This window comes from Mustela lutreola, chromosome 17 (genome assembly GCF_030435805.1).
Source record: "Mustela lutreola isolate mMusLut2 chromosome 17, mMusLut2.pri, whole genome shotgun sequence".
Lineage (NCBI taxonomy): Eukaryota > Metazoa > Chordata > Mammalia > Carnivora > Mustelidae > Mustela > Mustela lutreola.
The window spans coordinates 22,467,127-22,488,581 of record NC_081306.1 but is presented as its reverse complement, the minus strand read 5'-3'; the positions used below and the strand labels follow the sequence as shown (position 1 = coordinate 22,488,581).

The window sequence follows — 21,455 nt, the reverse complement described above, 5'->3', positions numbered from 1 at the left end:
CACTCCCCAACCCCATGGGAGTGCCGGCGGGGGCGGGTGGCAGCTGATTTTCCCTGCAGCTCCCTTGCGCTACCTGAACTTCTTTTTGTCATTTTTTCTTTTACCACAGGCAAGAAATCCAGCACAAGGAAAGGTGTTCTTAATGCTCACTGTGTTCCGGAGAAGTGGGCCCGCGCGGCCAGGCATCCCTGTGCCGTCCCCACTCCTGCCCAGCACCACGGAGATTGCACCCCATCCTGGGGTGCTTCCTCCCTTCCCCCCTGCACGCCCCGCTTCTGCTCTGGTGCACGTGTGCTCAGGCACAGCCATCCAGCTGCCCGCATCAGTGACTGTCCACCCGGGATGCAGTGACCGTTCTCCACGTGTCCGGTCTTGGTGCTCCAGCTGGCAGGGCTGCTCTTTTCCTCCTGAGATCCCCCATTTCCAGCCACACTGCCCTTCTGAGACTCAAGCTTGTCTTTACAGGCCCACTTGCTGCCCTCTGATGCCTCTAACTCGACAGAGACAGGACGTGCCATCAGCCCTGCAAAGGGGCGTCACTAGGTTCCCCTCCACCTCCATACTGCTGCGAGGGCTGGAACCAGCCGATCCCGACCCTCAGGACGGCTGCGGCAGGCCCCCAGGAAATGTGCGCACACCCCCACACTGAGAAGCAATCCGAGAAAGCTGCTTCCTCACTCTCCTGCCTCAGCCCTGTGCCAAGGCTGGCTCCTGAGTGGCAGCCCACCAACCGTGCCAGCCTCGGCCTTGCCCCTGCCATGGACTGTAGACCCTTGGCCAGGCCAGGCTCTGCCTCCCCCTTGTATTCTCCGTGCCTCTGTGCGGCGGGGTCACAGTCCTCAGGAAGCCTCCCGATTGGTGGCTTGCCCAGCACCACGTAGCAGGTTGACTCATTCTTAGATGGGTGTCTATTCAGCCATGGGGAGGGGCCGAGCTCTCCTGTTCAACCACTGGCTAGTACCCACAGTGCCCGATCCATGAGGGCACCCAGTAACACGGCGGTCCTGTGACGGCCGCCGCCGATGCTGCCCACCTTGCTGAGGAGGATGCTGATCTTGCTGCCGCTGGCATTACACCTGAGTGAGGCCACGGCCACGGCGCCCGGGATCAGTGCCGTCAGGTTCTTGTCACCACAGTGCACCTTCGCCTCCCTGCAGGGGGGACACAAGGGTCTCAGGGCAAAGCACAAGCCCGCCCCTCAGCCATCCACCCTCCTCGCATGCGGGCAGCTCAGGGTGCCAGGACTGGCTCTTTGAGTGACTGGAAACCTTCATTCACAGAACTCGGGGCTCCTCGAAGGCCGAGGCGTGCTTGCTCTGGGGATCTGGACACCCGGGAAGGGGGCCAGCTCAGAAGACAGGGCGAACTTAAACTTTTAAAAAATATATTTTTAAAATTTTTTAAAAAATATTTTATTTATTTACTTGACAGACAGAGATCACAAGTAAGCAGAGAGGCAGGCAGAGAAAGAGGGGGAAGCAGGCTCCCCGCTGAGCAGAGAGCCTGATGCGGGACTTGATCCCAGGACCCTGAGATCATGACCTGAGCTGAAGGCAGAGGTCCAACCCGCTGAACCACCCAGGCGCCCCTAAACTTTTTTAAATTTTTAAATTGAGGGGCACCTGGGTGTCTCAGTTGGGGAGGCATGTACCTTCCGTTCAGGTCATGATCCCAGGGTCCTGGGATCAAGCCCCACATTGGGCTCCCTGCTCCGCAGAGAAACCGCTTCTCCCTCTCCCTCTTCTGCTCAAGCTCCCCTCTCCCAAACAAATAAATAAATGAAATCTTTAAAACATAATAAAATAAAAATATATTATTATTTTAAAGATTTTATTTATTTAACACAGCAAGAGAGGGAATGTAAGTTGGGAAAGTGGAAGAGGGAGAAGCAGGCTTTGCACTGAGCAGGGAGCCCGACATAGAGCTCAATCCCAGGACACTGGGACCATGACCTGAGCTGAAGGCAGACGTTTAATGACTGAGCCACCTGGTCGCCTCTAAAATGAAATTTTTTAATTGAGGTATAATTGACAATAACATTGTATTACTTCCAGGTGTAAACATGATTCAAGATTTGTCTGGGTAAATTTTTAAAGTTCCTAGGTTTACTGAACAAATTAAATATACACCCTCCCCCACTCTTCTGACACAAAAAGCAGCTGCTCTTGTCCCCATTGGTCCTGCCAGAACTGGCTGTCGTTGGTGTGCCGCAGCGACAGGGGCACAGAGCTGCAAGTGAGCAGCCTGCATTAGCCGGTTCTAGCTGGTTGCTGCTCCAAGAAGTACTGGCTGGACAGCAGAGGCTCATCTCGATTGTTTTCACGGAAGTCCCACTTCCTCTGTGTTTCCCTAACATCCTCTGTTGTTGGAGCCCCTCAGGCCCCACATGACATTTCACAGTCCTGTCTCCTTTGGCTCTTCTGGGCTGGGACAGTTTCCCAGACCCCAGGCTCATGGGCACATTTCTTGCCTCAGTCCCATGATGTCTCTAAGGAGCCCGGTCCTCCTGATGGAGGATGCCATGGAGACCCGCAGCTGGGTGCGCTTGCAACCTCTCAGCCACTGCACACGCCCAGGACATGCATGCGGACTGCCGGATGTAGGGGTATCTGACCCAACTGAGTCTGTCTTAAGCTAAACGTGACTTTCACTCAACCCATCACCATGCGGCTGCTCTCGCCTCCTCCCCCTGCTTACCTGTCCCCTCCTCCCAACAGTGAAGTCCTGGCTCCCAAAACTTGCATTGGCTACCCAGTCCTTCGCCTCTGCACCCAAACGCCGGTGCGGGCTGGTCGTTCCACGGCCAGGGTCAGGGGAGGGTGCATTGCAGACTGCAAGGCAGCTCTGTGTGTGACCGTAGGCCAACAGTGTCAACAAGCCTCCAATCCCCAAAACAGGGAGACCATTTCGCATGTTTCTGGCACACTCGCAGTTTTCCTTCATGTCCTGTGTTCCATCCTGGGATTCCCGAAAAGATCTCTGAACTTGGCATACATTTTAGGCTCACTACATGATATAAGGTTCCACAGGCTCTGACAACCACATAGAAAATTTTTTACCACCTAAAAACTACCCTGTGCTCTACGTGCTCAACTGTCATCCTGTTTGCTCCCTCCCCCAGGATACAAAGACCAAGAATTTATGCCAAGGGGCGCCCGGGTGGCTCCATTGGTTAAGGGTCAGCTCAGGTCACAACCTCAGGGTCCTGAGACAGAGCCCCGCGTGCGGCTCCCTAGTCAGCATGCAGCTGCTTGGGATGCATGCTCTCCCTTGCCCTCTGCCCCTCCCCTCTTTTGCTTTCTCACTCTTTCTCCAATAAGTAGATAAATATTTTTAAAGAAGGATTTATGCCAAAACATAAGACGTTACAAAAAAATTCAGTCATGAAAAACAATTAGTGGAACAAGAGGGTGAGTTTCCAGCTCCTATTCATTTCTACACACCTCTCTGTCTCCTGACTGATTTTTATTTTTATTATTTTTTTTTTAAGATTTTATTTATTTATTCGACAGAGAGAGACCACAAGTAGGCAGAGAGGCAGGCAGAGAGAGAGGAGGAAGCAGGCTCCCTGCTAAGCAGAGAGCCCGATGCGGGACTCGATCCCAGGACCCTGAGATCATGACCTGAGCCGAAGGCAGCGGCTCAACCCACTGAGCCACCCAGGCGCCCCTCTCCTGACTGATTTTTAAAATGTGCGCAGGCATCCCCCACTTTAATGCACAACTTTTTTTTTTTTTTAACAAAATGAAGTCTGTGACAAGCTGTGTTGAGCAAGTCAGTGCCATTTTTCCAGCAGCATTTCCTCACTTGCTGCCTCTGTCACATCTCGGTCATGTCTGCATCAACTCGAACCTTCTCGTGATTCTTGGATTTGTTACGGTGACCTGTGATCCGTGCTGACAGTGTGTTGAGAGTGTGCATGACGGGTAGTGTGGTTTAGCAAAAACATAAATTTCTAATTAAGGCATGGGCATTTTTTTGACACAATGTTACTGTGCAGCAGAAATAAACATAACTTTTACATGTACTGGGAAACCAGAAAATTCCTCTCACTTACTTTATGGCCATATTTGCTCTACCACAGTGGTCTGAAACCGAACCATAGTACCTCCAAGTAGGCCTGTACTTTTAGACAAAAATTGTACCTTCGGGAAAGATCAAAGCTTTTGAAGTGAGCCAGGTCTGTCCCCACAACCAGGAAATTTCCACAGACGTCAAGGAAGCATGGGTTCCCCTCTGCCTCAGAGAACAGTAAGAGCTGTTTCACGGTCCCCTGAGAAAAAGGGAAGAATGAGGATTGAGGAAAGCAGCCTGTGCAGCCTCTCACGTTTGATCGTGAACATTACTCACAGGTGACCCTGTGCACCACACAGACACTCAGTGCTTACTGATGGCCCGGGTGCACCCAGCGCCTTGCAGATTCTAACGCTACATGGGGAAGATCAGTGGTGTCCGGTGCTCACAGCTGCTAAAACCCTTGGAATTTCCCAGGATAAGGGCCACAGCAGTGTCTTCTGTTCTGTTACTAAAGGGGACTTTGGGTCTTCGCCCAAGCGCAGGGCAGCTGCCAAGACAATCAACCACCGATCAGATGGTTCAGCTCTTGGTCCCACTGCAACCTCCAGGGAGGGGACAGGTTACCCCCAAGGTGACCAATCACCAATGGCCAATGATTTAGTCAATCATGACTACGCAATCAAGCTCCATGAAAACCCAAAAGGACTGGGTTCGGAAAGCTTCCAGGTAGCTAACCACCCAGAGGTGTTGGGGAATGGCGCCTGGGGAGGACTGGGAGCTCTGTACCCTCCCCAGACCTTGCCCTGTGCCTTTCCTCCTTGGACTGTTGATCCATCTCCTTTATCCCATGCCTCAATAAACCAGTAAATGTGTCCCTGAGCAAGGTGAGCCACTCTGGCCCACTGGAAGAACCCGAGAAGGAGGGACCTTCCACTCTGCAGGCTGGATCAGAAGCACAGGACTGGGGACTGGCGTCTGGGGAGGGGGTGGGGGCGGTCAGGCGGGCTGAGCCCCTCACCTGTGGGGCTGACGCTGTCTCTGGGTGGATAGTGTCACAACTGAGGGGAATTCTGGGAATGCTGTGGTATCTGGGGAGCCCTGCCCCCACCACCCGGAACCGGCTCTGGGAACCTATGAGACTCCCTCCGTAAGTACCTGCCATTCACCTACTCACCAGTCCCCAACCACGGCCTCTGTCCTCTGCTCTGTGCCCGGCTCCAGGTCTCCACACCTCACTGGTGGCCCCCCTAACTGACCTCACTGTGGGCCAGCACCCCCAGGCTTCCCCACTACACGGACACAAAAGTTATCTTCTAGGAGAAGATCACACAAAACCAAGAAACAAGCCAGAATGCTTGTGACCGTCACTCCAGGCTTCGCGACCCCCACTGTCTTCGAGGCGAGGGCCTTCAGTCCAGCCCGGTGGCCCTCCTGCCTCATCTCCCACCACCTCTGCTTCCACCACTGCCAGCCCCGTAAGTGAGCCCCCCAAGGGGGTGCCCAACAATCACTGCCTGAAAAGGCATCAAACTCCGGGGATGAGTGGAGCTCTACCTCCCTGCCTGGACAGAAGTCCCATTAGACGGCTGGAAGGTAAACAGCGGTCGTCTAGCATCGTCTCAGTGGAGCAGCAATAACCATGGTTTGTGTGTCTATGTCCTCAGGAGTGCCCTGCTCTGGAGAAGGGTCTGGAGACATGCGGTCCGGGCTCCCAAAACCCGAGAGTTACTGTTCGCTGCCGCACACACGCTGAACGGTTCAGTTAAAAAATTAACAAGACTTAACTCCAGGCCACTTGTTATCAGAGGCCCTCATGGCCAGACAACCAGGATGCACGGCCGCCACCATATTTCCCAGCAGGCAGCTCTTCCTTTCCGAGTAGGTCTGTCCTGCTTTCTTAGGTCTGTCCTGCTTTCTCAGCGTGTTCATATCCCGGTGAAAAGTAATAAAAGCAAACCTCATTTAAAATGAAAGAAGGTGGCCAGCAGGGGGCTATCTCCGCACCGCCACTCCGGGCCAGTTAACAGACCTAACAGGAGGAAGGAAGCTTTTCCTCCTGCCCCAGCAACAGCCCAGCCAGCGAGAAGCCACCATTCTTGGAAGTCCGGTGCACTCCAATGGACTTGTCCTTTACAACCGCCTCCCAGCTTCCCACGCCCCTCCTTGGGTTTCCAGGCTTGCCTGGTTAATTGTCCTTATTGGATGAGCCACTGTCCTCTTTCTTTTTTCCTTTTTCTTTTTATTTCAGTGTCCTTCTAAGCAAAGTCCTCAACTCACACTGGCAGACTCCGCAGTGCACCTCCCATCAAGATTCAAACGATCCCGCAAAATTTCTCCCCAGAAGAGCACCCTACAAATAAGGCCTGGCCTTCAAGACATCAGACCCATAACAGATTACACGGCTCAGGGACTAATTATCCCCTGCACTAGGCCCTGTAAGATGCCTGTTTGGCCTCTGAGAAAAACCCGTGGCTGGGGACGGAGGTCTGCTGAGGGCCTGTGAGCAGTGACTGTTATCCCTCAGCCCCCTTGTTCCAATGCTCCCGCACTCTGGGCGGCGGATCCGTGTGGAATCTTCAGCACAGCGGACCCCTGCTGCGCAGCTTCAGTGCTCCAGTTGGTAAGCACGGCCAGCAGTGTCCCGGTGTCTCTGCCAGCACCCCTCTTTTCACAAAGCTGGAAAGCCGATCTGGAAGACAGCTTTTTGCAGACTCTAGGTTGTGACAACGGGTGGAAGATTGTTCCCGCTGCACAAACCTGCACACGGGATACAACACGCACCCGTTCAGACTTCCGCCCTCAAAGAGACGAGTCTCCGGAGAAAATGTGCAGCGTGCTCAACCTCAGGCGCGGGGCTTTGCGCACCTATCTCAGAACAAGGGCCATATCCGGACGCAAACGTAACTCCTCAGGACTGCTGAGCGCTGCCAGATCACCCTGGGCTCCCCAGAACAATTTACGGGCAACTCCTCTACCCCATGCTCATTTTCACAGCTTCTAATGATTTGTATTTGAAGGAAGACAATGGTTAAGTACCGTGCTGGGTCTGCTGGTGCCACTCCCTGTGAGGACATCGAGGCAGCACCTCCTTGCCAGTGACCGCTGCCCAACAGGCCACTGTGCACCCGTATTGGAGCCTGCACGTCAGCCGGGGCAAAGCTGAACGCATTTATACTGGCCATCGTAGGCCTCTGGGGTAGCCCACGATTTGGGGATATTAAGGAATCAACAAGGTTTCATTAGCTTCAAAGGGGATAAAATTTAAGATGACTCCTATATCCAAAATTTATTAGATGCCATACTTTATTTTTTTTTTGAGAGAGAGCAGGGAGAAGGGCAGAGGGAGAGAGGGAATCTTTAAGCAGACTCTGTGCTAAGTGCAGAGCTCAGCATGGGGCTTGATCCCTCCACCCTGAGATCATAACCTGAACCGAGGTCATGGAGTTGGAAGCCTCACAGACTGCACCAGCCAGGTGCCCTCGAGGTGCACTTTTGCCAGTGGCTCTGGCCATTAAGGTTCCTGGGCATTCAGGACTTGACTCTCTGGAGGCCAAAGAAAACCACAGTACTGATATTTCCACCAAAAATGCTGCTGTCATGGAGACTGATAGCTAGACTGCTGTCATTTTCCGAAGGGATATTCTTTCAAATGACAATTTAGAAAAACTGACCAAGAGATACCCAACAGTTGGCCCCAGAAAAGAAAGACAATGGCAGAAATCTAACAACTGTGAACTTAATAAGAAGAAAATTGTTTGGACCAAGTTATAATCTGGCTGCACCAGAAATGCCAACATCCCACTAATTACCACCCTGTGTATATTAAAACCACTGGTTTACTGACAAAACGATAGTGTTCATGAACAAACATGGCTGCGGAAATATTAATGAGTGTCCACCTCACTTGTCCCACCTGTCAAAAGTATAATCCAGAGACACCTATTGATACAAATGCATTTCATAGGGGCACATGGGTGGCTCAGTGGGTTAAGCCTCTGCCTTTGGCTCAGGTCATGATCTCAGGGTCCTAGGGTCGAGTCCCGCATCGGGCTCTCTGCTCAGCGGGGAGCCTGCTTCCTCCTCTCTCTCTCTGCCTGCCTCTCTACCTACTTGTGATCTCTCTCTGTCAAATAAATAAATAAAATCTTAAAAAAAAAAAAAAAAAAAAAAGAACTACCATCCAAAGTCATAGTGTCTGAATTCACGACTTTCTATTTGTATAACTGAGAATGCATCTGGTTCCACAGAGTTCTCTTGAAATAACAGTACGGTTTTAAGACGTCTTGGAAGTTCTGTTGTTTTGCGCAGAGTTTGCCATCTACTGCTTCCTTTCAACACCTGCACTGATCCTGGCAAACGTGCTCAGCTCTCCCGGTGCGCTCTGGCAGCCGCCGCTCTGTTCTCCTGGCTGCAGCAGGCATACACGACTCCGGGCTTGATTCACAGACAGACCCTTTCTCACCTATGTCGCCTATACTAGAGTAAGGGCCAGGAAATATTTCAGTTGGCTACCCTCACATCTGGCTCTGGTCCATCACACAATTATCATGTTACTTACTGTTCTATGCCATTATTTTAAGGTTTGAATTTTGTTATCTCTTCAAACTTTAAAATAAAAATGACGTCCTCAACAAGGAGATGCTCTCTAAGGCTTGCGGCATTGGAAAGATACACATTTTCAGTTGGACTACCTGAGATTTTTCTCTCTCCTGACCCTCGTTGTTACTCGAATCTGGCCCTAAGAGGTCTGGATCAAGTTATGCGCTTCGCCTAAGAAGCAGACATGACAACATGGAAGAGTCCTTCCCGGCACTGAGGGACAACGCCACTAAGTATGGAAAACCTGATTTATCAGTGATGCTTTCAAAGAATGATCTCGGTCAAAAAGGGGAAATGGGAGGGGCTGCCTGGGTGGCTCAGTGGGTTAAACCTCTGCCTTCAGCTCAGGTCATGGTCTCAGGGTCCTGGGATCGAGTCCCGCATCGGGCTCTCTGCTAGGCGGGGAGCCTGCTTCCTCCTCTCTCTCTCTACTTGTGATCTCTCTCTGTCAAATAAATAAAATCTTTAAAAAAAAAAAAAAAAAAAAAAAGGGGAAATGGGAAACTTAACAAAAAGAAACCTCATTTAGAAAGCGGAGCCAGGAGGCCAGCAGGGGGCACGCTCAGCACCATCCCGCCTAGCTGGGCACCAACCCAGCAGGCAGAGACCCCCTGCCATGCAAGTGGGCGCAGCGGCTGGACCTCTGGCCCATCAGGGGTTTGAGCTGCGCTGTCCATTCACACGCCTACTCGCAGACGTTCTTTCTGGATACAGTGTAGGACTGTAAAGGTAGTTCTCTTCCCTGTGATTTTTCTTTCCCCCAATTTTGATGTCATCAGAGCGCGATACAGACTATAAGGAACGGATGAAACGTGCACTCCCCGGCTGCGCTGTCTATAGAGTCCAGTCACCAGATTTTCGGGAGTCCAGTTCCACATGGAGTTTTGACTGCACGAGGGTCAGCACCCCTGCTTCCGAGTTGTTCAAGGCTCACCGGCACTCTCCCAGTAGGAGGAAGGAAGGGGTGCTCCTCCCCCCGCAGCAGCCCAGCCGGCGAGAAGCCAGTAGGCCTGCAGCACCCAGCTTGCTCAAGCGGACCTTCCATTCACAGCAGCCCATACGCCCCCACAGAAGAGTGCCTCTCCTGGGTCCTGCAGGCTTGGGGTGATTTTGCTGTAGCTTGCTGGGAAGTGGTCCCCTGGGGGAAGGTGTGGTGGGGGGCAGAGGGGGTAGGCTGCTGGGCCCTGGAGGTTCTCAACCTATTGGAGGTGGCTCGTCCCAGACTGCAATTCTCCCCTACTCCCGGATAAACCCACTGTTGCTGGTACAATAGCTGGCAGCTTCCCACTTAAGGTTCACGGCAGCTTCCCCGGGGCTTGTCCGCCCCCTGACCCTTCAGGGCCTGCAGGTCGCCTTGCTCACAGAAATGCACCCTTCCTGGGTCGTTAACACGGCCCCTCCCGGCCTTGGGGATATGTCCCCAGCAGACTTTCCTGACAACTGTCAGCAGCAGCGGGCTTCGGCCTCCTTCCCTCCAGCTCCCCTCCCACCTCCCATAGGCCAAGGACCAGCAGCCTAGCCCCCTGCCCCCCAGTGCCTTCCCCCAGGGTGCCGCTTCCCCACGTGAGGCCTCTACTCCAGGGCCTCCCCCAGTCGCACCTCCGACCCATTATGAGGCCTACCAGGAAGAACCCCAGGGAAGGACAAGGACACAGTGTGTGCGTACGGCAGCCTCCAGAAACCGAACGCTGGATCCTAGCGAACAACTCAGAGACAGACAAAGCAGGGCATAGAGAGCTGAAACCAGGGCTGTGAAGGTCTTCCCGACCTTGACACAGAGCACTGCTGCATGTACCGGGTTGGGTGGTGGCCCCCAAGAGCTACAGCCACCTACAACTTGTGACTGTGACCTTATTTGGAAAAGAGGTCTTGGCGGATGTAATTAAGGTTCTCAAGGGGAGATTATTCTGGATGAGGACGGCCTTAAATGCATGGACAAGTGTCCTTAGGGTACAGAAAACCAGACAAACACCCAAGGAGCACGCCGGGTTATCGCAGAGGCAAAGACAGAACGATGGCCAGAGGCTGGAGAACCTGAGATGGATGCGCCCTCAAAACCTCAGGAGCCAGCCCTGCCCACACCTGGATTTTGCACTTCTGATCTCCTAAACCATGAGAATATAAATTTGTATTGCTTGAAGGCCCCCATCTGTGGTACTTCGTTACGGCAGGCTCAGGAAAGTAATGCAGCCTGTCAGCCCCCCAGTTGCAGGGTCAGGGATGCTTGCTGGCGGGGGCCTCCCACTCCATGCCACCGGGGGAGCGAGGCTGCGTTCGAGCCGATCACCTGCAAGGCCCACGCTCCTCTCCCACCAGGGCTCACCCTCAGACTCATGCAGGGAAAGGCCTGTCCTGAGCTCATGGACACTGGGGATGGGCATTGACTCCAGCAAACACGCCTCCCCTCTTCCAAACGGAGCACACAACACCCAGTGATTGTCCTCCTCACTGTGCGAGGCCCGGCCGCCTCCCGACCTCGCAGGGGCCGGAAGCCGGTGCACCCGCTGGCCCAGAGCCCTGGGGGACCAGCAAGCAGCTGGCGGGGGGCTGTGAGTAAGTCAGTAAGCGGCTCTGGCTCGGTTTAGAAACGGACTTTAGGGCTCTTCTCTCCAAGCCCACTCGCCCCAGAGCAGCGATTTACCTGCCAGGTTCGAACTTGAACTCGGTTTGGCTCCACGGTGTACACATTGTCCTCATACATGGCTAACACAGGAGACTCGCACAGGAAGGTTCCTAGCACGAGAGAGAAACGTGATGTGGCAGCGGCCCGTCTCTCCACGTGTGCTCAGATGGTGTCGTGAGGGCTGCGTTTCCTGGGTCCCATAGATGAGGAGAGCGAGGCCCCGAGGCACAGGGATGGCACGCAGGCCCGGGGCAGGTAGAGGGACGCGGCCCCAGGCTCCCTGGCCCGGTCATGAGCCGCCTCTCCCATCTGACTAGCACTGCATGTGTGGTCTGGGGCAGCATAGGTTTTTAGGGGGGCCTCTGGAGGCCACCAGCCCTAGCCTCTGTCCCTAGATGGGTTCTTATCCAGCCAGGGAGACAATCACACACACGACAGGAAGCACCCTAGCACCTGCTGTGCTGTCTTACTGAGGGGACAAGAACTTCAGCCTGGCCCTGGGGGTCCACACTGGGCGAGGAAACATTAATCATGGGCATAATACAAGGCGGAGCAAGAAACATGGGACAAGAAAACTTTAGGCAATGAAGTGTAAGAGGATAAAAGGAGGGACGATGGGGCGATGGGTGACCACCAGTGGAGAAACAGCCCCCGGGAGGCAAGGGGTTCTCTGACAAACCCACAATGGGAGCCCTTCAGGGCACATGATGACTGGGCCTGCAGAGTCAGTGTGGGAAAACAGAAGAACTGTACAGAAGGATTGCTGGCAAGGGCATGTCCAGGGGGTCATTACAGTAAGCTGCATGAGACCCCCGGAGCTATTAGGCTCTGGTCCCTGGAACCTGTGAATGCTAGTATATGGCCAAAGATGGGCAGGTCTTGAGATGGGGGATTGTCCCGGATTACTCAGGTGGGCCCTAAATGCAATCGTGAGTGCTCCTATAAGAGGGAGGTGGACAAGACAGGAACAAGGTGATAGGGAGGTAGATACCAGAACAATGCAACCTGGCCAAGGATGGCCACTGCACACAGAGAGAGGCAAGGGACAGGCTTCCCAGAGCTCAAGAGGCAGAGCAGCCTGTTGAAGCCTTGATCTGGCCTAGGAAACGAGTGTGAACTTCTGACCTCTACAGCTGTGAGATAGCAAACATCTGTCCGGTTTGTGGCCACTGATCCAGCAGCCCCCAGTCACTCCCCCAGGCGTGTGCTGAAGAGGGTGGGTCACGGTGGCCCACTGGGACAGGAGACGGAGGTTGACGGGGCACCTCTAGAGATCTGTCCTCAAACTTCCAGACAGAGGCTGGCCTTGGTCAAGATGCTGTGGGGTTCACTGCTCTGTCTGGCCTGGAACCAGTTCAGAAGCTGGGTGTGTACCAGCCTCCTTCCCTGAAAACTACTGTGGAGGGCTAATGCCCCTTTAGCCTTATTTCCCAGCTGTTTCATTGTCCCAGCGCCCAGGAGGGCTTCTCAGCCACCGTGGCTGGCCCCAGTAGGGTGATGCCCAGCAGCATGGGGCCGGAGCACAGGCATAAGGACTGACACAAGGGGCTCCTGGTGGCCCTGTGCCAGGCCCCTGCCCCCACCACAGGCACCAACACCCCCGCAGATGGTCAGAAGACAAAACAGGTGCTGTGAGCCCCTCCCGCGGGATAAGACTCCCACCTGCAGTCCGTAACGTGGCTCCAGAAGGCTCGAAGACCACCACCTGTTTCCCATTCCAGATAGCAATGGCATCCTTAAAGGAATCATAGAAATTAAAAAGCAACCTGCCGCGTGCCCCCCTTACCACCCCAAACGACCCAGACAACCAGCCAGGCCTTTTGTCAAGCCCAGGCCACCCTCACAGTCACCTTGGTGGCGAACGCCCCGCTGACGTGCGTGTCTGTGCGCAGGCTGTGCGTCACCCCCGTGGACAGGAAGGACACGCTGAGTAAGCTTGGGGACATCTGCACCACGGCCACTTGCTGGTGGAAGTGTGAGGACATGGCCTGCTCGCGGAGGATCACCACGGAGCTGATGTTGTTCACGGCCAGGAGGTTCTTCCGGGAGCCCCACTGCGTTCCGCCAGACACAGAGACAGGAGGAAGAGCAGGAGGCAGGGGCAGGCCAGAAAGTGAGATACACACAGGTGTCCGTCAGCCACCATCCTAGCGCTGCTCCTTCTCGTTGTGTAAATGAATGTAAAAACTTACAAGCATAAAGTATGCACTTTACCGAAATTCTAAAATACAGACACCCAAGTGGTATGCAACTGGCAGATGCTGATACATCTGCTCTGAGTAGCAGTTAACTTCGGGATGTTTATGTTTTATAAATGGACAGCGAGTTGACAGGATGTACCAAACTGCCCGGCTCCCCCAGGTGATGTGCAATGCCACTTTCATAATTCCACGTCAAACTCCCCCATCTATCTCCGTCTGCTCTGGGGTCTCCGACTCCACTCCATGGGTACGTTTAGCCATTCCTGAGTGAGCATGCACTGTTTTAACTTGCTATAGGGTCGAGACATATTCTCTATATTCTGGTTTGGGATACAGAAGTGTTCTGATTTCCTATACATTTTTTCCTCAGCCATGTGTCCTCCTAGAAGACTTTATTTTGTTGAATTCTCTCAGGAAAAAAAAAAAAAGTCATTATTTTTACCGGCTATAGACGAGATCTCTACGCTCACTTGGGAAGGAGTAATACATGTAGCACTGAGGTGTCTCTTAGGGAGCACATACGTGCCATCACGTACCCGGCTCCTCTTTCACATCCTTTAGGGTAATTTGTGTGGCTCTTCCTATTACTTCAAACCCGAGAAAGCCGTACTTTCTCTGCAGATCTGATGATATTCGGTGCTATTTTTTAGTCACTTATTTGAACTAATTAAGATATGTAACTCACTAACTCGTCCAGAACTGAGATACGGAGCTAAAGGTGCCCCCTACAGTGCTCTCTGGTGCCCTCAATGATTTCCTAGGTACGGCTCCCTTTTAGGACTCCTTTCAGGACTCGTGGGATTAGGCGGATTCGGTCTGGGAGGGTTACACACAGCAGGTCTGAGAGAGCCGCCTGGATGGCAGGGCAGAGGCCCGAACAGACAGAACTGGGGGAAAGTACGAGGAAACAGCCATCTAGTGCTCTGGAAATCAGGCGTGAGGCAAATGAAGCAACACTTACCCAGGAAAACCTGCTAAATCTGGTAAGAACAGCAGTGCCCGTGGCACCGGAGCCTCTAGGCCCCTGCCTCCAGCCTCCCAACTCAGCCTGCAGGAGCTCCCCCTGGGCAGGCGTGGCCAAGAGCTCTGCTCCCTGTCCAGCACCCAGCTCGGGGTACAGCCTCTCACTCCCCCAACTCCACGTTGCGAGGGTGGGGTCCCTCAGCCTCATGCGGTGCCTGAGAACGCCGGGCCCGCATGCCCAGGCCCCCGCCGGCTCACGCTACACAGGCTCCGAGAGGCGGCCACCACTCCGAAGCTCTGGAGCAGTGATTCAGACCTTTTCCCCCAAGGGGTGAGGCAGTCCATAGGAAGAGAGAGCTCTGATGGGCTCCCCAAAGGAAGTGACTTCGTTTGAAACACAATGTGGGTAAGTCCAAGCCTAAGGATGCTCTGGAAGAGAGTGGGGCTCTTGAAGAGAGCGTCAGGAGGAGGCGGAAGCTTTCTGAGAGCTATAAGCTCAACGGCAGGCCTGACCATGGACCAGAGGGAACTGGAGAAGGACATACTTAGTTGGAGCCTTCCCGCGTCAAAACCAACCTTAAACACGGAGCTCTAAGACCACGCTTGTCCAAATCTGACAGGACTGGACTGTGGGGCAAGCAAATTCCTGGGTCACTGCAGAAAACAACAGGGCCATCGAGCTGGGGGAGGCTGACCCACAGAGGCAGAAAGCTCACCAGGTCAGAGAGAAGACAGTCAGGGAGCCCTGGAGCCACTGCTGCCCCTGGGGACCACCCACATGCCCGAGGCCGGCCCTCCGAGAAGTGATGTCAGAGGCTTCCCACCACAGGGGAGAGAGACACCACTGCAGTGCTCCAGCCGGTCAGTAAGCACATAAGCCAACAAGGCCACAAGCCCTAGAGGCGAGTGCAGCAAGAGGGTCACTATCACAGACTTGACACAATTTTTTACCTCAAGGGTCCGGTTTGCAACAAAAAAATCAGAGCCAGGGAAAACAGGGGAGTATGATATAAACCCAGGTGGAGAAATCAAGTCAGAGAAATGGCCCAGAAGGCCGAGATGTCAGAGCCAACAGTTGAAGCCTTCACAGTAGCCACTACAAACACATTCAAAGGAAGGAACAGAAGGAGTGACACAGTAACTCCCCAAATACAGATCATCACCGGCGAAACAGAATTTATAGATAAAAAAGCATATGCTCAAGAGAAATGACATCATATATCCACACAGAAACATGTGGCCGAATGTTCACAGCAGCAGGGTTCACAAAAGTCCAAATGTGGAAACAACCCAAGCATCCGTGGATAGAGGGCAGGACAGTGGAGGGTGGCCAGCCCCTGCCCCGGGAGTGGCTCCGCCGCAAAAGCAAGGCAGTGTTGTCAGGCGTGGCCACACGGGTGGAAAACACGATGTCAGGGACGGAGGCCAGACACAGAAAGCTACAGGTTTACGCTTCCATCTCTACAATGTGCCCACAGCAGGCAAATCCACAGAGACAGAAAGTAGAGGAGCGTCTGCGCAGAGGAGTGGGGAGCGGAGCAACTGCGGACATGCACAGGCCTTCGTTCCGGGTGTGGACAGTGGTCTAAGAGGTTGGTGATGGGTGCAAAACCATGACTATACAAAAGAAACACTGGTTTGCTACAGATCTCGATAAAGCTGCTCTTGGGGTAGACAGAGAGGGGCCAGAGATAAAGGGATGGGTACGTACACGCCCACAATCCCAGACCCGCAAGTCTGAAAGCCCAAAGGCCTTTCGAACTATGTTATTGTTATTTGTGTATAGTCTTTAGCATATCTGACAGAAACTGACAAAAACAGGTCAAAGCTCATCACGTCCTCCACTTTTGTAGGGCAGAGGGTGAGAGTGCCCAGTACCCTGGTGGCTCGTACCTTTATCTGCGTGATGTTGCCTTCGAGCTCAGTGGGGGTCTGAAGGGTCCACCTGTCCTTGCCCTCTGCCTCTCGGCTGCTCTGAGGGCCTGGCAGTTTTCTCCACATGGTTACTCGCCCTTTATCGGTCCCCGCTGCCAGAAGACCTAGGGGTAAAAACAAGGATCCCAGGACTTAAGTTGAAGGGTTAAAAATAGTAGGAATCTCTTCCCTGACCGTGACTCTCAAATATCTGGGCATCAGCTTTCCGCCCAGGGGCCTCCAACTCCACATCTGCTCCCATCTGGGCAGAGAGCGAGTGTGCGTGTGCTGGGCGCACGAGTGCATCTCTCCATCTCCCACGAGAGCAGGGTGCCTGTCTGCCTGTCCAGCGCGGCTTCCCCAGGGCTAGACTGGCACTCAGCTCTCAGCAGGCACAAAATAAAAGGTGCTCTGGCTCATCTCCTGTTTCTGTCCTCCGTGTGTGTGTGTGTGTGTGTGTGTGTGTGTGTTTGTGTACATGCACGCACGTCTGCATATAGGCCATACACACGTATTTTTAATGTTCCCACGCTTTCTCGCAGCTTCAGGTGGAACGGAGGTGGGCTGCGCGCAGCCAGCTCGCTCACCCTGTTGAGCAAACCCCTTGGCCTTCACATGTGCAAGCAAAGCTTTACTGTCACTTTCTCGTCCCCGAGTGACTCTTTCAAGTGACGGACAGTCACCACCAATTCGTCATTCCTTGAAGAGCTGCGATCACATCATCATTTGGAAGCCCCAGACTGAGGCACGAGGCTGCGTCCCTCCCTCTCCCGCGCTGGCTCCGAGAAGGCTCACCCTTGGCTTTACAGTAAGAAACACAGTTTATATTTTCAGCTTTTTCGAAACCGGACTTCTCCTCTGGACTCAGCACGTAATTCTCTCCACCTTCTAAGTCCCAGAATCTACAATGAAAGGAAGAAGGCTCCCTTCAGGGGCTGCGTCCGTGCACTGCCCTCGGCCCCGAGGGTCATGAAGGGACTCTGACCACACGCAGTGACACGGGGCACCCCCACACAGGACACGGGACTGAAGCAGCTGGAAAAGCAGACACACCACAACACGATTCCGCTGACACCAAGCTCAGAACACCAGGCAGAGACTCCGCAGGCAACCATCGGGGCATCAAGGAGCCCGCCCTGGGGGGCCACGTGGGTGCGGGGCGGGTGGGCTATTGCTTTTCCCTCCCAGAGCCCGCTACACAGGCGTATCCAGTTTACGGACATTCGTCATGATCTCTACTTTTCTGCCTGTACGTCACCCTCCAATAAGAACACTGCTCCAGAGAGACTGAGTCCAATCGTCAGTGCTGCGGGCCGCTCTTACCTGAGAACGGGCTCCCCCACGGCGGTCACAAGCACGCTGCCTTCAATCAGGGCGATGTCTGCCCGGTGACCTGTCTTCCCACTCAACTTGACCTAGTAACGAGAAACAATCCAATAGTGGCACGTGGCTGTCACCAGCCCGGGGCCTCTGGTGTGCGGCAGCCTGTGGGGGCGGAACGCGCCAGCTGGGCAGGTGCAGGTGTGGACATGTGGGCAGGTGGCCGTGACCCTGCAGGGCTGCTCTCTGCTGTGCCTAAGTGACTGATGATGGCTGCCGCGTGCAGGGTGCCCGGTGTGTGCATTTCTAGACTGACCGGTTCAGCCCTGACCACACACTGTCGAGCAGCTGTGAGGAGCCTGTTCTGCAGAGAGCAGACCTGCCAGGGCCCCCCTAGCCGGTGAGTGGCTCAAGGGAATCTATCTGCCACTATTGTGCCAGGCGTGGGTGCGTGACTGGGTAAACACCGGCTTACAAAAACTCAGCTCTGTCGTCTTCAAGAGCATCTTCAGGGGAAGTTCAGAATTCTGAGTCATACTGGGTGGACAGGCTGTAAAAGCTTGCCGGGCGAGGGGGTGCAGCCCTGAGCGGGCCCACACTCTCCCGCCCCATCCGATGACACCTGCAAAGCTCCTGGGAACCGAGTCATGGAGGCAATGCTAAGGGACAGCTCTGGCGGCGTGGGGAAGTCAGGTAAGGCCTGGGCCGGGCCGCAACCTGCCGCCTGCCGTGCCACCTACCTTCATCACTTCCTCTGCTTCGCCCTCGGGCCTCACCGCATACAGGGACAGCAGCAGGTTCTGCGTGACCACCACTAGGGCCTCCTTTTTCTCGATGTAGAAGAGAGTCTGGACAGAGCTGTCTGTGGAAGCCACCCGGGTGGTCTTGCCTTTCTCATCCACATAGTGCACCGTCCCTAAGGGCAAAGAGGTCAGTCCGGGCAGCAGCGTGGTCGCCAGCAGCCACGCAAATCTACTTAGGGACATTTGCAAAATAAACATTTTGTTATAAACATTCACAAATAAAATATTTAAAAACACCTGCACAGAACCTGCCCAGGCCATCTCTGACGTAAGCTCCATCTTTCCAGCCACACTGGCCTACCCGTTCACCCCGCTGTGCTTCCGTACGAGGCACAGCAACCAGCCGCACACAACAGCCCTGAGCTCTGGCCCTCCTGCAGCTGCTGCTCTGTCCCCTCTGTTACACATGTCCTAGCGGCCCCATTCTCCTGTCTGCACTCTCGGCCTCTGCGGGCACTCGTCCCGGCCCTGCCTGCCAGCCCCTCCTCGCCCTCCAGGTTCCCTTCAGGCCTCTGAGTCCGTGGGGTCTCTACTGTGAGTGCCCATAAGGAGACGCATTTCTGCTGCTCTCGGGAGCCTCCTCATCCCCCTGGTCTCCTCTCATCTGTTTCCAAGGAATACGTGACTCCCATTTAACTGGCAGGTTCAAGGTTGTGTAGAGGCCTGTGGTCGACACGACATGACCATGCCGGCACTGCCTCTATTCAGCGAGCCTCGGTGGCAGGCCCGGCAACACACTCACACGTGCTCACTCAGCTGACACGTCCCGTGAGCTCACGGGCAGAGGTCTGACGAGACGGGGTAATCTGCCCCCGAAGCCCACAGCTGCTGCGGGAGGGATGGGACAGACCCCTCCAGAACCAGGCTTGTCCCCACCGCACACCCATCTGCCGGGCCGCAGCCCACACCATCTTCTCGGTGCCTTGCCAAGGGGCCCTTGCACTAGCATCTTCTTCCCCACGCCACCCAAGGCTCTGTGCCACTCCTGTCCCCAGGGACTGCCTTGCAGTCCCCTCCATCAGCTGTCTCTACCCCTCCAGAAACACACAGTATCTCCATTTTTAAAATGACAAAGGCCCAGTGGCTTCTAGCCATGGTCTGCTCCCTTGTTCCCACCCAGGGTGAGAGGCGGGGTGGCGTATCCTCCAGGAGCTCGGCACCTTCGAGAGCCTCGCTAGCTTGCTCTTGCTCCCAGCTCAATGCTGGCCCGTGCAGAGGGCTGGCTGGTGCCGTGGGCTAGAGGCAAAGCCCGCGCCCATCCTGCCCTGTCACACTCCCTTTGCAGAGCTCAGCCAAAGAATGACAGAGAAGGGTGCCCCCCGATCGCACAGAGTGGACTGTGGGAGCGTGGCCCCATGCACGCTGCCTGGAGGTGCACGTGGGAGCAGCTGAGGGGCACGACTGGCACAGGACCCCTCGTGGGAGCCCTCCCAACACAAGCACTGCTGATCCAGCTCTAGGGGGACAAAGAGAGGCCCTCCTCTGACCACTGGGTAAGTCACCGCCAAGAGCAACGGACGCGTCACTCTAAAATGGGGCCCCACACAGCCTATTTTATACATCATCTCTTTGTTTAAAAACCTTACCAGAACCCCTAAAAGGTTTCAAAGTCCTAGAGTCCCCACCTAAGTTTCTCACCATCCATCAAGCTGACAAAGAAGGATAGTCCCTCTTGAGATCCCATTTTCAGGAGACTTCCAAAGCCACTTTTCCTCCAGTTAAACATGTCCAGGGCTCTCTCATCACCGCTCACAGCCGCCTTCGCCAACTGAACGAGGTCCCTTTGAAAGGCAGAGATGACGGGAAGTCAGGATTCCTTACAGGAAGATGTTTCTTCCAGGCAGGTGTGGTCACTACAGACATGCCCGGGGCAGCTGGGGCTGTGACCCATCAGGAGGAGCCGCCCGGGACCAGCCCCTGGGGATATAGAGACAAGGCCTCCCTTTGAGCTCCTACTTACTCGCCAGGAGGGGGTACCCGGAAGATGCAGTGAGTTAGGGGTTTCCCGTGATCGTGTTTCAGCAGCGGCGTCCCTTGCACTCGACCCCTTTGGTCCAACCTCCACAAGAGCAGGACACCGAGCTGGAAAACCCAACACCGGGCGGAGGAGACACATTCTTACAGGGTGACCAGGGAAGGCAAGAGTTATGCTGTGCCACAGATCACACACGGGTTCCTTTTAAACTCAACTATACAACGACAACACGTGTACTGGCAAGTACAAATAATTAAAAAATCTCTCGCAAAGAAACCAGAAGCCATCCCGTGTACCCTTCAGCCCGAGACAACAACGATCATGAACCGGTTTTTAAAACGTGATTATAGGGGCACCTCTCTAGCTCAGTGGGTTAAGCCTCGGCCTTCAGCTCAGGTCATGATCCCAGGGTCCTGGGATAGAGCCCCGTATCGGGCTGTCTGCTCCGCGGGGAGCCTACTTCCCCCCACCATTGCTTGCCATCTTTCTGTCAAATAAACAAAAATCTTTATTAAAAAAACCCCAAAACGTGATTTTAGAATAGATTCAGATTTACCAAAAGTGGCAAGTCATTGAGAGAAGTCCCATTCTCTACCTTGAGCTTCTCCGACCGGCAGGTGGTATGAGCAGGGAGCAGCTCTCAGAGTTAACGGGCTCAAATGACAGAGCGTGTTAGCCAGAGTCGTGCTTTGTTCACATTTCTTTAACTCCTTGCTGATGCCTGCTTTCTGTCCCCGGATCCCCTCCAGGTGCCACAGGACATTTGGGTGTCACGTCCCCTCAGGCTCCTCTGGGCTGGGATAGCGTCTCTGACTCTCCGGCTTTGAGGAGGACCAGTCAGGGATGCTGTGGGATGTCCCTGCGCAGGGACTTGGTTGATGCTCTTCTCATGACTGGACTGGGCCATGGGTTTGGGGAGAAGGCCACGGAGCCCACGTGGCCTCGTCACAGTGTGGCTTGTCAGGGTGGGTGACGCCGACGTGACTCGCCTGTGCAGCTACTGCCCCTCCGCTCCCGGCCGTGGTCCTGTCTGTGACCTT

The 21,455-nt window shown here is 54.5% G+C and overlaps 1 protein-coding gene across 3 annotated transcripts in view; it reads right to left on the bottom strand.

Annotated features, from left to right (window-relative positions):
• The window catches only part of IFT140 (intraflagellar transport 140), a 72,869-nt gene that overhangs the window by 41,309 nt on the left and 10,105 nt on the right, over positions 1-21,455 (bottom strand). For all 3 annotated transcript variants that reach the window (XM_059155331.1, XM_059155332.1, XM_059155333.1), the window contains 11 exons: positions 20,401-20,522; positions 20,079-20,221; positions 18,378-18,553; positions 17,641-17,732; positions 17,113-17,219; positions 16,297-16,442; positions 13,090-13,293; positions 12,902-12,974; positions 11,258-11,349; positions 4,146-4,273; positions 1,034-1,151 (listed from right to left, as the gene is read on the bottom strand). In XM_059155331.1, coding sequence (XP_059011314.1) covers positions 1,034-1,151; positions 4,146-4,273; positions 11,258-11,349; positions 12,902-12,974; positions 13,090-13,293; positions 16,297-16,442; positions 17,113-17,219; positions 17,641-17,732; positions 18,378-18,553; positions 20,079-20,221; positions 20,401-20,522 — 1,401 coding nt within the window. The remainder of the gene's footprint in view (positions 1-1,033; positions 1,152-4,145; positions 4,274-11,257; positions 11,350-12,901; positions 12,975-13,089; positions 13,294-16,296; positions 16,443-17,112; positions 17,220-17,640; positions 17,733-18,377; positions 18,554-20,078; positions 20,222-20,400; positions 20,523-21,455) is intronic.